We start from the raw sequence: 16,804 nt of genomic DNA, 5'->3' as shown, positions 1-16,804 counted from the left end.
TTGCTTCAGGATTTTGACCTAACCACTTTATCCTGACCACTCTATTTAAACTGTCATCATTCTGTTATGAGCTGATTGTGTTCCCCTAAATTTCATATATTGAAGCCCTAACCCCCTAACCTCACAACGTAACTGAATTTGCAGATCAGGTCTTTAAAGAGGTGATTCCGTCAAATAAGGTCATTAGAGTGGGCCCTCATCCAATCTGACTCGTATCCTTATAAGAAAAGGAAATCTGGATACACAGGAAGATGTCAGAGCCATGTCGTCACAGAGGAACTGCCGTGTGAGGACACACTGAGAACAAGACCATGTGCAAGCCAAAGAGAAAGGCCTCAGAAGAAACCAAACCTGCCAACACCTTGATCTTGGACTTTGGGACAATAAATTGTTATTGTTTAAGCCACCAAATCTGCAGTATTTTGTTATAGCAGCCGAAGCAAACTAATACCTGCCCCAACTTCCACATTCCTCCCAAACCCATTTACCCTGTTCTGCTGTTCTGCAGAGTAACTATCACCCACTGACATGCTATTTAATCAACTCAGTATGATTATTATCTATTTCCCCGCTCCATGACAGCAAGAAATCCTCGTTTACTGATGTATGTTTTCTCAGTTCCCAGAATAGTGCCTAGAAGAGAGTAGGCACATAACAATTATCTGCTGGATGAATGAAACGTAGCAATATATTTCTGTCTATAGCTCCCCTTCCTCTGTTTCTCTGCTTTTCCTGGGAAGTCCAATCACTAGCTCAGTGTCTCCAAACCCATAGCTCCTAAAACCTATCTCACATGTTATTACCCCTAAAACGACTCTCTTGCCAAAACATGAAGGAAATCCTTTCTTTGGATTCTAGTAACACACTGTCTGAACCTCTCTCCTGGCACTTCACTTATTAAAGTCTGTATTCACATTTTTTTATGTATTTTCTAATTCCTCTAGTAAATGTTAAGCTTCTTTATGGTAGGGCTGGTGTCTCATGAATGTTCATATGCCTCACCATGCCCGTTAGTGTATCACACATGCTAGAAGCCAAGAAACATCTGATGAACTTATACACATTATTATAACATCATGTCACTGAACAATTACCTTGTGTCAGACTCTATCTTAAGTCTGCATATTATCTGCATGTTTGGCAAAATCTTTTTGAAGGTGGCCCTGTCATTGTCCCCTTTTACAGATGAGGTCATTGAGTCTGAGTGAGGTAAAGAAAATTGCCAAGATCATACTGCTAATGACTGGTGAAGACAGATTTCAAGCACAAGACTGTCCTTATGTCGAGGTCAGTATCTGGAGTAAGTAAAAAAGAAAAAAAAAGTGCTTACTTCGAAATAAAAATTTTAGTATGTTAAATGGAACAAAAACAAAGGAAGAAGTATCATTTACCTAAATTTCTAGAGGCTTGAATGGGCTGACTTCACATTTCTAACGACTGCTTTTCTTGTTCTGAACCCTAAGAGTATAGCCCTTGTGTATCCTTTAAATTTATATATAGACTCTGAGATTTTCAAATTTCATTATTTCATAATAAAATACTTTCCAAGATTAATCTTATTTTATCATTCATAATTGAAGTCTTAAAACATAAATGAATTGTATTAAATAAATTTGGTTTTCCTAAATATAGGATTTTAGTATCAATGTACACCTCCTATCCCCTTATAATATTTCATAAGGAATTTAAGAAATCATCAGGCTCATAATACTGACTTCTGAAAGAGATAATTTCTACTTCCCATTATTTTTTAATTCTATTACATTTTGTATCCCAGGAAATAGGCAGGATAGGTACAGTTACTAATTTTATCCATTGATGAAGAAAAAAGCTTTATTAACTAACTTAAAAAAATTCAGTACTTCATACTCATGAATTTTTAGCAAAAACATACATGTTGCACATATTGTAGAAATATACAAGTTGCCTGCAATTTTTATTTTAGGCCGGAGAGGATTTTTGGTGAGAGTAGTAACGCATCACTGAGTATAACCCTTTAAGTATACAGATTTTACACTGTATCATTTTTGAAGGAGATCTTTAAGTTAGGTATTCTATTTACTTCTTGAAAATTTTAAATCGATATAAACCAAACACACTTTGGCCAAAACAACTGAACGACTTAGCTGCTAAGTTTCACGTGATTTATCAGTATCCAAAACAGGGCTTCAGACTGTTTGAATGAATACTAATCCCCAACTATTGCCCTTAAAAATGCTGACTTCAAAAAGTCCCTGGTGGCAGCTTGAAGTGGGATCCCTTAATTTTTCTGATGAGGAAACAGACATCACGGGATATCTGAATATAAACTTGCCTGAGGTCTCCTACTAACACCGACAGCGCTAAGACTTCAGTTCAGAACTTCTTGGCCACCAAGACAAGGCATTTCTCTCAGACCAAGCCATTACCACAGGCTCTTATCACAATGTAAAGCTGACAGAACTATGTGCTTCTGGAATGATGGTGTAATGGACTGACTAGTATTAAGACTAACTGGTCTCATGACCTTGGAAAAATCACTCCAGTAACTCGGCCGCCAATATTCTCTTCTGAAAAGAAGTTAGACCAATGGAGAGTTTATGGCCCATTGAGAGTTCACACACCTGTGAGCCAATAACATATTCCACACAACTATTTCTACAAGTAGTATGACATACATAACAATATCTTTATTAATGCCATAGTGTTGTACACTTTCGCTGATTGAGCTCCAACAAATTTCTTAACCTTCAGAGATCATAGACTATGCTTCTGCTTGGAGACACACTAGGAAGGGCTGACTGGAAGGCACAATTGCATGTATTTGGGTAAATGCCCAGCAGTTGGCTGTATAGTTTCCCTTGGGGGACTTTAGTAGACACAGCATAAAACTGATCTTTAAAAGTTCTAAAAGCTTTTTATAGACCTGGCTTCATAGCCCTTTGACGCCTTTTGACTTGTTTGGCTCAGGGAATTATAAGACGGTAGAAAACTCTTCTATGTATACCCCATAATAAAACAGGCTCTATGTATCCTAACAATGTATTATAGAAGAGGAACTTGACTGATTTGGCAGGCGTTAAGCCTCTTGTCCTAACCTGATGACCTTGCACAACAGAAATCTTCCCATTGTAGAGGTGATAATACTGAGCTAGGGGAACTTACAATTTTCTCAAAGTAATAAGGCAGCTGAAGAGAAAACTGTAGATAAAAAAACAGAAAACTGAAATCATGATAATACATATTTTTCTAATACTCTTAAATTTATAGTGTATCCAAGGGGGCATATTTTCATCTCTAGCAGGTTTACTGTAGCTGAAGACCGGAAGAACTTATAAATTTCTACTTTATTACCTGACAAATATTCAAATGAAATCATTATACATATAATATGTTCACTGTAGAAAAATGAGAAAATACATAGACATGTATACATAAATCACTCATGGGATACATGACTTCTGAAGCAAATAGACAAGTAAACAGCACCTACCCCTATTTTTAAATGGGTAGTTATACCTCTTCTGTGTACAATTAGAGAGAATTCAGACTTACAGGGCTCTGGATTACCTGTAACAGTTTCTATAATGGGAAGAAGAACTGGGCAGAGATAAGAAAAAGCGGAACAACAGCAGAGATTAGAACGGGGAGCTGACACGACCCAGATCACAAGAAGTGATAGAGGCAAACAATAACAATCCTGTCAAACTGGGAGAAAACATGCAGTAAAACAGAAGCAGAAGATGTAGCCTTGGTCCCTAGAAAGCACTGGTGTGCAATGCAGTCATGTATCTGATGACTACTTACTGAGCATTTATTATGTGCTGGGCATGGTCTAGGCACTGGATTACAATAGTAAACAAAACAAACATGGTCCTAAAAAGGAATTCGCATTCCAGTTTTGCAGACACTTGTAAATAATCACAATTATTTTAGATGGTGGACATTTCTCCGGGGAAGGTGACCAAATATCCCAGTTTGTCTGGGACAGGCTTGCATTTGTGCTGTGTTTAGGAATGCCTCTTTTTTACTCTGAAAAGTGCCTCAGTTTTGGTCACCCTATCTACCTAATAAATTTAAAAAAGATGATATACAAGAAAGTCATTAGAGGTGACGAGGGGAGGGCTGTTTTGGACTGGAAATGGCTCACTAAGGTGGTATCTGACCTGAGAATTAAAATCATCATAGAGCATTTCAGAGTGAGTTTGAGTTTGAGTAAGGAGAACGGTGTGTTGAAACAAAGGTAGAGTTTGGATTCTAAAAAATCTAGTTTTATACCTTAGCCCCACCACTTCTTGGATGTGGCACCTTGGGATAAGTTCTCTGTGGGAAAGGAACACGTTAAATTTTATGAGGAAACATATTTATTTATGATACCCTCCCTTAAAACTACATTTTTAAGCAGATACCATAGAGTGGACAGTGTTAGGGGAGAGCTGGAGAATTATTTTTTTTTAAGTTTTTTTTTTTTCAACGTTTATTTATTTTTGGGACAGAGAGAGACAGAGCATGAACGGGGGAGGGGCAGAGAGAGAGGGAGACACAGAATCTGAAACAGGCTCCAGGCTCCGAGCCATCAGCCCAGAGCCCGACACAGGGCTTGAACTCACGGACCGCGAGATCGTGACCTGGCTGAAGTTGGACGCTTAACCGACTGTGCCACCCAGGCGCCCCGAGAATTAATTTTTTAAATGTCTTTTAGAAGATTCAGATCTACTTGAGCTGTGACTCTAACACCTGAATCTCTTAAATAATACAGGGTTGATGAGAGTTCAAAAAGTACGGAAGTCAGTGCACATCAGTGAAGACAGATCCCAGGGGAAGGTCAGAAATGCAAGATTCACTATTGCTCAATAAGCCACAGAAGTATTTATCTGGAAAAGGAATAGAACCTTCTAGTGGTCTTTGCTGGTTTCTGCAGCGATCCCTCCACCTTTTAGCAAAACTTCCTCCTTCTACAAATAACCCCACTGATCCTCTCCCTCCCCGCTGCTTCCTCACCTTTCTTGCTTGGCTCCTCCCTTACCAGCCTCTCCTTCTAATTCCTTCAGAGGAACGTGTCTTAAAGACTTATCGTCTCTCTTAGGTTGCCCACTGTGCTTGCCTCTTCTTGGCTAAAACTACATAGGACAGCTCCCCTCTGTTTCTGGAAATATTAGTGCACGTTGGTTTCTTGAGTTAATTGCCCTGCATTTATTGGTTCTACTGGCAGGGTAACATAGGGAAGGAAGGAATTGTGAAGAAATAGTTTATAAAACCACAAGGCTCAGTCCTTAACAAGCACTTAATAAATGTTAGTTGAATGAATAAGAGGCAATTATAGTTACTAAAAACTAATAAAAGCAAAAGCAAAAGAGTTTAAAAATTGCAGTAATTTATACAGGTTGCTTCCTCTTTATTTCTAATTACCAGGCAGCACAAGGATGACTAGGTATCCAATTACCTTTGGGGAAAATTTAATTTGAAATGAACAACAACAAAAAAATGAAAACAAAAACAGAACATCCTACAGATACCAGATCAGTAATAATGACACAAGTTACCATTTGCTAAATGCCTCATAATAACAGAAATATAGGTAGGGATATTCCCACTTGACAGATGAATTGACCCAACTCAGAGCAGCTGGGTGACTTAACAACTGTAGGATGAGGGATGGGGCTGAAATTCCAACATGAGGTTCCCATCTCCTCCTCTGTGCGTGCCACTGCCTTCCAGAAGCACAGCCGGGCGCTGGGCAGGGAGAACAGCTCTCCTGGAACACGTTCTCAGAAGTCTTTTTTTTTTTCATTTTTAATGTAATATATTTATGTTACGGTCATGAAGATCGTTGATGAAAAGACATTAGGGGAAGCACAACAGAGCCAGACAGTGAGCCCGACACGAGACACATAAAGGAGGCTGTCAAATGATGGAATGCTTTTTACAGAGTTTATTCCTCCAACCAAACTTGGTACAGTTCTTCCACCCTGGCTACCCACTCAGTTCTCTCTGATTATTATCATGATTACTGCCCCTCCTCAGCCATTCCGAGATGTTATCCTGCTGCACGGTCCTAAGCAACCACCTTTAAAAACTTAAAGTAAACATAGGCCTCAAATAGAAAACATTTTGAGACATTCTGGTGTTACTGTGGTATCTCAATCAGACAGAAGAAATGGACAATGTTAGGCATGGGGCCACCCATTGCAGAGGCTTGATAAAAACTAGTTGGTTTATCAAATTGCTTGGCGGATACTGTCAAAACTGTATCGGTGCTGATGTCTATCACGGCCAGCTGGAATCTGCTTTCTTCCACAAGTTAGGGCAGGCGGTTCCTGAGATCTTTGCCTCTCCCCACCAACCAACCCACGATTATATCTCAAAGCTGGAAAACGGAGCTTGGAGAGGAAATATACTTTATCTCATAAAATCCACCATCATACCTAGCATACACAATCCATAGCCACATCGTACTGGTTACAATACTGTCTTCTCATGTAACAAACATTTCATTGTTTTTTTGTGCCATTTAATTTGACTGAGGACAGTGGCATCTCCTCAGAAAACAATTGGTTTGAAGGTATACGTTTGTTTTACTTATAAAGTTTAAGAAACACACAGAGAAATTTTGGACAGAAGCTGTGGGGTCAAAATGAAAGATAAACAAGGATGGCGAAAGATGTGATAGAATGACAGAAACCTTAGGAGTCATCCAGGGAGAGGACTGGCTTGCTCAAGCCACTTTCAGTATCTTCTGAGGGGAAGCGACACAACCCATTTAGTAATTGTAAACAAAGGAAGTCTTGCCAGTGGTCATACCTGTGGTGGGTTAAAATAAACTAATAAATACAGCCATGAGCATATTTCCCCTACTTGGAGTGGTTTTCTCACTAGCTTCTAGAATAGGGTCAGCCAGTGGATGCAGTAGCAATAAATCTGAAGGTAGGAAGAAAGAGAAGCAACATATATATATTTTTTTTTGCCCTTGGAACTCCCTTCCTCTCAGGTCTCCAGGAGTTGGCAGTGTCCCTGGACTAAAGGCCACGTCTCCTATCAAGCAGCCCCCTGCAAACAGTGTCCCTCTCCAGGCTTCAGAGAGGGCTCCCCTCCCTTGGCCCTTCAGCGGTCTGCTGTTGCTAGCTTCAGAGCACACATTACCCCTGTTGATTCCCTTGTACCCTACCCACATACACAGTCCCTTTATCAAATCCTTTTCTTGAGTATGGTATCTCTTTCCTGCCAGGAAACATAACTCTTAACATATCACAATCAACATATCATATCCTCAACAGTCTTGGTCCTATGATGTAAAGCTTCAATATTTCTTCCAGAACTTCATCGAAGTGCTGATGTCTAATTGCTGAAGTTTCTGGTAAGAAAGCTCTGATTACCCTAACCAAGAGTGGCAAAAACAGCTGCTTCTATGAATATTAGCTCTTCCTTTTAGACTGCATGTTACATATTGATTCATTTTGCCCATCAGTCAACAAGTGAGTTTGAAGAGTTTAGCATATCTAAGACTGGGATGGGATCATGGACTAGTTTGGAGTTCTCACAATGATTAAACAGTCTTCTTTTATAGAGTCTTCAAGCCCTACAAGTTTACCTCATAGACTAACTATATGGTAAGGAACATAAAATACAAGGTTATTAAACATTTGCATGCAGATTTTCTTCTGAAATGAAAAGGGTAGTCAGTATATGTCTTCATATATAGGTGTTTTTTCCCACTGAGTTCAGGGATCCTATAACTAGATTTGGCTGTGATGGCAGACTTTGAGGATCCTGAATGAAAGTCCAACTCGTTAATAGAGGCCAAAATAATTCTTTTTTTTTTTTTCAACGTTTATTTATTTTTGGGACAGAGAGAGACAGAGCATGAACGGGGGAGGGGCAGAGAGAGAGGGAGACACAGAATCTGAAGCAGGCTCCAGGCTCTGAGCCATCAGCCCAGAGCCCGACGCGGGGCTCAAACTCCCGGACCGCGAGATCGTGACCTGGCTGAAGTCGGACGCTCAACCGACTGCGCCACCCAGGCGCCCCAAAATAATTCTTCTGATAGAGTTTCAAATATGTACTCTGCTGGGAAAAGCAACACAATGACATTTTTTTCCTAGGAAGTCAACTGTAAACATCATCATCCTTCTCTGCTCTCTTCTCACCTGAGGGGAGGTTTCAATAGAAGCAGCACAAGAAAACGGAGTAGATCATGGCGGCACTTGATGTGCATTTCAGTAACGCAAGTGTCACATAGTCTATAAGGAGTGCGATCTCACTTTGTAGCAAAATTTGTATGAATTAAAAAATAAAAATTTAATCGTGAACAGCATAATTTCAGAATCAGCAGGCCAAAAAAATAGAAACTGCTTATTCCATCATCACATGTCAGAGCCATGTGAACTGGGAAACAGAAACACCTGTCACCTTTTGCCAGAATTAAACTTGCATTTTGTGGATTTTTATATATATGAGGTCTTCAGGAACATATCCTTTGCAAGAGATGTGTCTGCCCGTGTTCAAACGTGGCAGTGATGAGGACAGAAGAGAGGGTCAGAGGTGACTGAAGACTCGATCCTGTAACTTGTAACCATGAGGAAGAAAGAGGGGAAAGCAAAAGAAAGTAGATATAGCTAGAAACAGGCACTCTTAATTCTCCAATTTTTCTACAGCTCACCCTTTATTTTCACTTCACACTTACAAAATGTAACATAAAAATATCTCAATCTTTATATCACTAGCCCTGTGGATGGCTTGATTCACAGTAACTTCAACACTGAATGTAAGGCTGGAAACCACGCAAACTTGGGAAATAAATGTGCTTGCTTGCACACCCTCTCTCTCTCAATTTGAAATTTTCTACTTGATGAAATGATGAATGTTTACTTCATGTTTTTAATAATACAACTTCATTAAATTTGAAATACTTTAACCCACAAGTTAAATAGTAATTCAATGCTTAACAGGATATTTTGGTTTAAATTGCTTTTGGTTCCCTTGGGTGGAGAGTCAAACTTGGCCACACCTGTAACTTGCTGTCTTGAAGCCTGAAAAAGAGCCCCAGGCAATATCCACCTAAGATATATGTTTGGGGTATACTTGCTAATAAGAAAGTGACTTCAGATCTTGACTTTTCAAGAAAACTATAGAGAATTGATAAATGTCCAAACAACCCCCAAATTAATTCCATAAAACATTCCAATAGTAAATTTCACACATCAAGAAGAAACAGTTCAAAATCTGGTGCTTGTGATATCATTCTCCCTTTCTTAATAGGTCAGCATTTATGTGAGAGGGTGTTTTAGATGTTCCTATGGTACACAAATTGCCTAGCGAAGCGCCCATTCAAATTACCAGTGTCATATTACAATTGTCATATTACAATTCTCATAAATCACCTTGATTTATTTAGATGTGTGAGAATATATTGGTTATTATGAGCCCGTCTAGAATTGGGTATAGAATGGTACATGAAGATGCAGGTCTCAAATCAAAAAGGAATTAGGATAGTTAATCCTGTATTTCACTACACTACACTGACATGCCATTAACAGGTAGTATTTGCTTATGGATCTCTGACAAGTATTATATATAACAAAGGATCCTTAAAAACGCTTCTATTTTCATAAGTAAAGCCAATTTTTGTGTCTGTAAAATCTATTCTTTGAAAAATGATTTGCCATGATAAAAATATGTAAAATGTTTCTGGTAAAATAAAATAATATTACCTGGACAAATCTTTACCATTTTATATTCTCTTTGGCAAAGATTATTTTATATGAATTACTAATTATTTATTTATAAGCAATCATAGGCATTGCCAAAACTTACATGAAAAGCTCTCAGAAAAAAAAAATAGCTGCTTTCCTCTAACTTGTTATAACACCAATAAAACACATCAAAGCGGAGTTTGTATCCATGAAAATTTCTTTTTACTTCAAATTTTCTGTGTTTGTATAAAGGCATGTGTATTCTGGATATCAATGAAAGGCAACTCCCAACAATACAGATTATGTATTTCAGAATTAACCTGTTTTCAAATGTAAAACAAAATCACTATTTCCTCAGATCACATCTTTAATGGAAAAAGCGAGAATAAAGACCTTGTTGGTAAAATGAAGAAAAAAAAATCATCCGAGACATATTGGTATTGTTAAAATTTTGATAACTACAAAGACATATGCTGATTGTTCAGGATACAATTAACAAATGCTTTCATATCCAACCTTAAAGCAAAAATTTTAAACTAATTCAACTCTGCTTCCTACTTCTTCATTAATTACAAGCCAAGGGACTTGAAAGTGTTCTAATGAATTTTACATTAGATTCTGCAATATGAACAGTGTATATTATCACAGCATCTAGTAAATGCATAAATTGGCTTTTCCAAGTTGCATTCTGAGTGGTTGTAAAGATTCTGGCTAGATTTTACAATGTTTAGTATTAGAGCCTGAGTTGAAAAGATTTTTACAAGAAAGAAGTTGCTATAATCACATTTCTGAGGTCATAAATCTATCTTACTACTGTATAATGATCTGTCCTGTTTCTCAGTTCTTTTTTTTTTTCTGTTGTGGCTCAGAAAGGAATCCCACCTATACTGATTTCTAAATATGCATTAAATAAGTCTGGAAAAATTGCTGCTATACCAGCTTCCCATAAATTTCATATTATAAATTACCATCCAGGTATTGGATAACCACTGTAATTTAGATTCAATATTTATGGTTTACGACTTCGCAACCACTCACCATCTTCATAAAATCCTTTGAAAATGAAAGTTTAAGGAAACTATACATGGACCGAGCAAAAAGGCAGAGCAATCCACCTAAATCCAGTAAGAAACAGGTAAAACCTTAAAATTGCTTTATCAAAGAGGAAAATACAGACTAACATGGAAACCTCTTAGAAAGCTTTCTTTTATAAAATATTTCTCTAATTTTAGAGCAAGATAAAAGACCACATATTGAGCACTGTCCAATGAGACACAACATCACAAATGGCACACCATCCTGAACGGAAAACTTAAAGCAAATATATTAGTATCATCGATCAAGTGAAGTCATATTGATGGGACTATGTATTGGTAACAGAAATATAAAAACTGGGTGGAAAATACAACAGAACTCAAAGTTAACAAAAGTCAGGTACAGACTGTCAGTGATTACTCTTCAAAGCATCAGAAGTCACCACGATCGGCACTGCTTGAAGATTAGCATCTGATAACAATTCTATTGATGTTTATTAATACTTGATTCTCCAAGAAATGGATTGATTTTCACAGCTATTCTCTCAAAAGTGTTCTTCCTTATCGGATTATTGACAGAATCATATATGTAATTCTGTTGTTAACACTAAAGAGTTTATTTCCTAGAGCAAATGTTGCTCAAGTTCATCCCTCAACCTGTGCACCATAATGTATAGGTTTACTTGCTAGCCCTTCTTTCTAGTTATTTAAAGAAAACAAATTTAAGCTGAAAAAATAAAGCTACCAATACTTCTTCATGGGCAGAATCAAACTATAGTATGCTACTGAGCAAGCTTCGCCTCTCAGAAGTTTGATGGCCCATTAAAAATATCTATTGTCACAGTGGACGTAGTTCGGGTCCCACCTGTCAGTATCTTAATAACGGCATTGCCTAGGAACCTCATGGGTAGCAAAACTGCTAGTTTAGGCTCACAGTTTTGGAACATCTTAAAAATATTTTCTTGCTATCAACACTTAGATTTAAATAGAGTTTCTATTTCAATAGTGCAAATTTTTGACTATCGAAATAACTGCAATGAAACAAATATCAAACCTCTCGTGGACATTTTACTCTTTAGCTGTTTTCACATTTTGCTCACATTTTGCAAGCAACTGAGAAATCCAAAAGGAATGGCCTTAACTCTTTCACTGCCTAGTTCAGGGATCAAATACTAGAAATAATCTATGGCTTATAATGATCAAAGAGTTCTAGAGAATTTCTAAATACATGCAAGAAGAAAACAGATAAGTGATTTTCCACCAAACTGCAGCAAGCAGGAGAGAGGGAGAAACCCCTCACGCAAGCATGCATTAAAAAAAAAAAAAATCTACTCTGCAGACACTGCTTCCTCAGATTGAGGCACATTTAACAGCAACACTGCCAAAAAGACATAAAAGATACATCCATAGCATCCAGTTCTACCCCAAAATTAGAGCTGCACTGCACACATTTTTAGAAACGTGAGTCTCAGCAAACACTCACAATTGTATTTTATTGACAACATTAAAAATAAACACAACACAGAAATAGTGAGCCTTTCCTAGTCCGTTTCAACTTCATTACCATACTCTATCAGCCTCTATTATTAAAAAAAAAAAAAAAAGTCATTACCTGTATGAAGAGAACCTGTTAATAGTCTGAGAAGGTACTGGGCAAATTTCAGTATTTCACGTTTACACCGTTTTCTACAGCCACTCATCTTAAGCAACAAGGTATTCCTCTGATGAGAGCCAGAAGTCTTTGCCAATAAAAAAAAAAAAAAAAAGACAGTCTCTGAGGGGAAACTTCTGTCTCAGTTTATGTCACAGGCTGCCTTACAACTCCTGTGGAATTAGCTGTTAGTGCCTGAATCAGAAATTCCTTTAAAAAGCTAGAGCAGCCGGATACGGATAGAACAGTAACAGGGTGGTGAAAAGGGGCTGCTTCCCAGTATGGTCACCAAGTTCTTCTGTGGCAACAGATAGGCTGCTGGCTCCCACTTGTAGTACCCCACTGTGGCTCAGCTCAGCATCCCCTCTCCAGGAGCAATTGCAACCTCACAGACCATTCACGGGGAGGCGGGGACTGTGATGCCAGCTCATCAATGAATCAGCATGTAAGCAGGTGAGGGGACAGATGACAGGTCACTGGGGCTGAAACCCTTCGGGTACCAATAAAAAAAATTTTTTTTAAAAGTCTGTTAATGCAATCAAGCCTGCTGGGGGAGAATCTCGGTGTCTAAAGCTGTACAAAATGACTCCCCCCTCCCACCCGCCAAAAAAAAAAGGAAGTAGAAAAGCATGCTGCTCAAGGTCAGACATCAGACAATTCCCTGATACAGTGTTAATCAGATTCAGAAAGCCTAAACAGCAAAAAGGTACATTTGAGGAGCTGACCCTGATTCTAAACAAACGAAGTTAAACATTTACCACCAAATGGAGGCAAGGCTGTTTTGTCACAGATAAATATATTCCACTTCATGGGCAAAGAGGTGGAAAAGAAGCTGTTACCTAAATCTGGTTGTGTTTTCGGCACCGTCCAGGCTCAAGTATTTGGAAATTTAAAAATTAAATAAATAAAATAAAAAAAATCAGTCTCTTTCAAAACACGCAGTCTGGAAACCAGAACTCTTAAGCCCCTGTACTTTGCCTCTAGGCAACAGAGCTCCAAAACTAATTTATTGCATTATTCTAACAGAAAGAACAGACTCAGTTTCTCCATATTTCTAAGAGGCCAAAATGCCACTTGCTAGCTCTCTACCAACTGACTTATTTTGAATAGTGAGAATAAGTGAGAGTTCGCAATTTTCACAAAGTACTTTTCTATTAAAGACAGTCGTAGAGGTAGGCAGTTGCTATGAAAGCCAGAAAACTACATGCCTGCCTTCTTAGAAGGTGCTGTTGTTGTTTTTTATTCTTGAGTGCCTTGGGTGGTTTCTAGGATTTGTCTACACTCTAACTTGTATTCCCAGGGTGCATATTTGTTTCTGCTTATTTTGTATAAATATAAGTATTATCTCCATGAGATTTAGTATACACAGAATGCACATCCCTCATATTTAAATACCTAGATAACGGGCACCTGTGTGGCTCGGTCAGTTCAGCATCCGACTTCGTCTCAGGTCATGATTTCACAGTTGATGAGTTCAAGTCCTGGGACGGGCTCTGTGCTGACAGCTCAGAGCCTGGAGCCTGCTTCAGATTCTGTGTCTCCCTCTCTCTCTCTGCCCCTCTCTCACTCATGTACTGTCTGTCTGTCTCTCTCTCTCTCCTTCTCTCTCTCTCAGAAATAAACATTAAAAAAAGTTTTTTAAATACCTAGATAAGACTTTTTTCTCCTTGACAGTTGTAACAATCCTAGTTGGAACTAATATTTCCCAACAATATGATGCATGAAAAGATGTTCTTTTTACAGTAAGCAAAGAAGCACTCCAAGAATCATAAACAGATTTAGGGGTAACACACTCTTTCTAGAACTCTCCCACATGCCCAGAAACAGTGGTATAATCATCTGAATGCGATAATGAAACGTGCTTTCCAGGAATTTTCAGAACCTCAGTTCAAAGTGTCTGAGATAGAAACAATTTCATACACAAAGTTTAGCAACATACATTTTGAAGTTCTTGCTCACATATATCTGCCATGAGTAACGGCATCAAGTTTGAAACAGGCAGAAGAACTATACTATTATAGTTCCATAGTTGGGCTCATTATTCTAAAGCCTCATTCTCTTATCTATAAAATGTGGATCTGGGTATTCTGTTCATTTCTTAAAGAGTAAAACAAGATATGGTAGAGATGACATTAAATACAACACTTTCATTCATTTATGTAGAAATTATGTACTGAACACTTGTTACATTCCATACGTGATTCGAGTGCTGGAGATACAACAGTAAGGGAGAAAGACAAAACACTGGCATTGGAACCACATATGGAACATAACAAGCGCTCAGTACATAATTTCTACATAAATTACATGGTATTCATGGAGCTTACACCTCAGTACAGAAAACAAATTAGCAAAAAATAAGGAAAATATCACATGTGGATAAGTGCTATGGAGACTATGAAACCAGGTTGGTAGAATAGAAAGTGAGTAGTCAGGGAAGACATCTCTAGGAAAAGACAACTAAGCTGAGATATAAAATTATAATAAGGAGCTAATGGTCAGCCATGAAATGTTTAAGACAAAAAACATGTCAAATGGTGTGAAAAGATTATACAAATACTCCAAGCTGAGTAAGAGTTCTGGATCCTAAAGGAACAGAAAGAAGGGTATGGCCGCTGAAGCATACTGAGCCAGAAGAGACTTACAGGAGATGATTTCATGGAGACACATGGAGCTTCTAGCCAGAGCCTACGTGCAGGGCCATACAGCCCAGGGTAAGGAGTTTGGATCTAGTCTGTATGTGCTGGAAAGTCATTCCTGGGAATAGGGAAATTATAGACCCATCTGCTATCTAAAGGATGAACGAGGGCAGTTAAGAGTGGAAGAAGAGACACCTATGAGGGCCATCATGACAGTGGCATGGCCTGGAGTGGAAATGAGAGAAAATTCCAAGAAATCTAAAACAACAACAACAGCAATGGCGACAGCAAAACTAGAATTAGTTAGTTCAACAAGGCCACAGGATACTAGCTGAACACTGAATTGTACTACCGAGAAATCAATTGTATTAGAAATAAACGTACGGATGCTAAAATTTAAAATACAATCACTTACAACTGCTCCAAAAAATGAAAATTTAGGTGTAAATCTAACAAAACATGAGTAAAATTTGTGTTCTGAAAATTATAAAAACTGATGAAAGAAATAAAAGAATATTTAAATAAATGGAGAGACACAGCATGTTCACGTACTGGGAGACTCAACATAGTAAAGATGTCAATTCTCTGATATACAGGCTTAACATAATGTCAAAAATTCCAATCTCAAAATCACATTAAGATTTTTTTAATATAGACAAGATTATTTTAAGTATATACTGGAAAGGACAAAGGAGCCAGAATAGCTAAAACGACTTTGAAAAGAAGAGTAAGTCTCGAAATCATTCTACCTGACTTCAAGAGGTAGATAGCTACAGTCATGAAGACAGTGCTAATTGTAGACAGATGGACACACAGTTTAATGGAACAGAACACAAAGTCTAGAAACAGATCCATACAAGATGCACAACTGATTTTTGACAAAAATGCCAAGAGCAAGTCAATGAAGGGAAACATCCCTTCAACAAGTGGAACCAGAACAAATTAAACATCTATAGGCAAAAGCTGAACTTTGACCAATACATCAAACGTTATACAAATATTACCTCACAATGAACTACAGACTTAAATGTAAAACTATAAGGAAAACATAGCAGAAAAATCTTCAAATGTAAAACTATAAGGAAAAATTAGGAGAAAAATCTTCAAAATCTTGGGCTAGGCAAAGATTTCTAAGACATCCCACAAAAAAACATTAGTTATAAAGCAGAAAATGATGAATTGAATGTCATCAAATTTAAAAACTCACCCATCAAAGACCATGTTCAGATAATGAAAAGACAAGCTATGGAGTAGGTGAAAATATTTGTGAGCCACATATCTGACAAAGGACTAACATCCAGAATATAGAAAGAACTTTCAAAACTCAACAGTACAAGTACAACAGAACAGTACAAGTTTTTTTGAAAAGAACTTTCAAAACTCAACATGCAACTAGAACATGAACAAAAGACAAGCAGAGACATTTCACTGAAAAAAAGATACACGGATGGTCCCCGGATTACAATTCTTTGAGTTTACAATGGTGCAAAGGTGATATGCGTTCAGCAAAAATTGTACTTCAGATTTTGACTTGGATCCCTTTCCAGGCTAGTGACACACAGTACAATACTCTCTTGTGATACTGGGCAGCCATAGCTTCCAGTCAGCCACGCAGTCACTGGAGTAAGTAACCAATATGGTTACAACCATCCCACACCCACATGAACATTTGGTTTTCCAGGTTCAACACAGCATCCAATAAATTACATGACATATTCAACATTTTATTTTTAAAAAATTGTTATTGTTTTATTTATTTTTGAGAGAGAGAGAGAGAGACAGAGTATGAGTAGGGGAAAGGCAGAGAGAGAG

At 37.9% G+C, this 16,804-nt stretch overlaps 1 protein-coding gene across 3 annotated transcripts in view; it reads right to left on the bottom strand.

Annotated features, from left to right (window-relative positions):
* The window catches only part of KCNIP4 (potassium voltage-gated channel interacting protein 4), a 1,156,450-nt gene that overhangs the window by 896,502 nt on the left and 243,144 nt on the right, over positions 1-16,804 (bottom strand). Inside the window, exon 1 of one of the 3 annotated variants that reach the window (XM_019829696.3) lies at positions 12,315-12,448. The exons of the other annotated variants lie outside the window; for them this stretch is intronic. Within the exon in view, the coding sequence (XP_019685255.1) occupies positions 12,315-12,402 (88 nt within the window). The 5' untranslated portion in view covers positions 12,403-12,448. Of the gene's footprint in view, positions 1-12,314; positions 12,449-16,804 lie in introns of those variants that run through there. 3 annotated transcript variants of the gene reach the window in all.

This window comes from Felis catus, chromosome B1 (assembly GCF_018350175.1).
Source record: "Felis catus isolate Fca126 chromosome B1, F.catus_Fca126_mat1.0, whole genome shotgun sequence".
Classification (NCBI taxonomy): Eukaryota; Metazoa; Chordata; class Mammalia; order Carnivora; family Felidae; genus Felis; species Felis catus.
The sequence above is the reverse complement of the archived record's forward strand: the minus strand, read 5'-3'. Positions and strand labels throughout refer to the sequence as shown.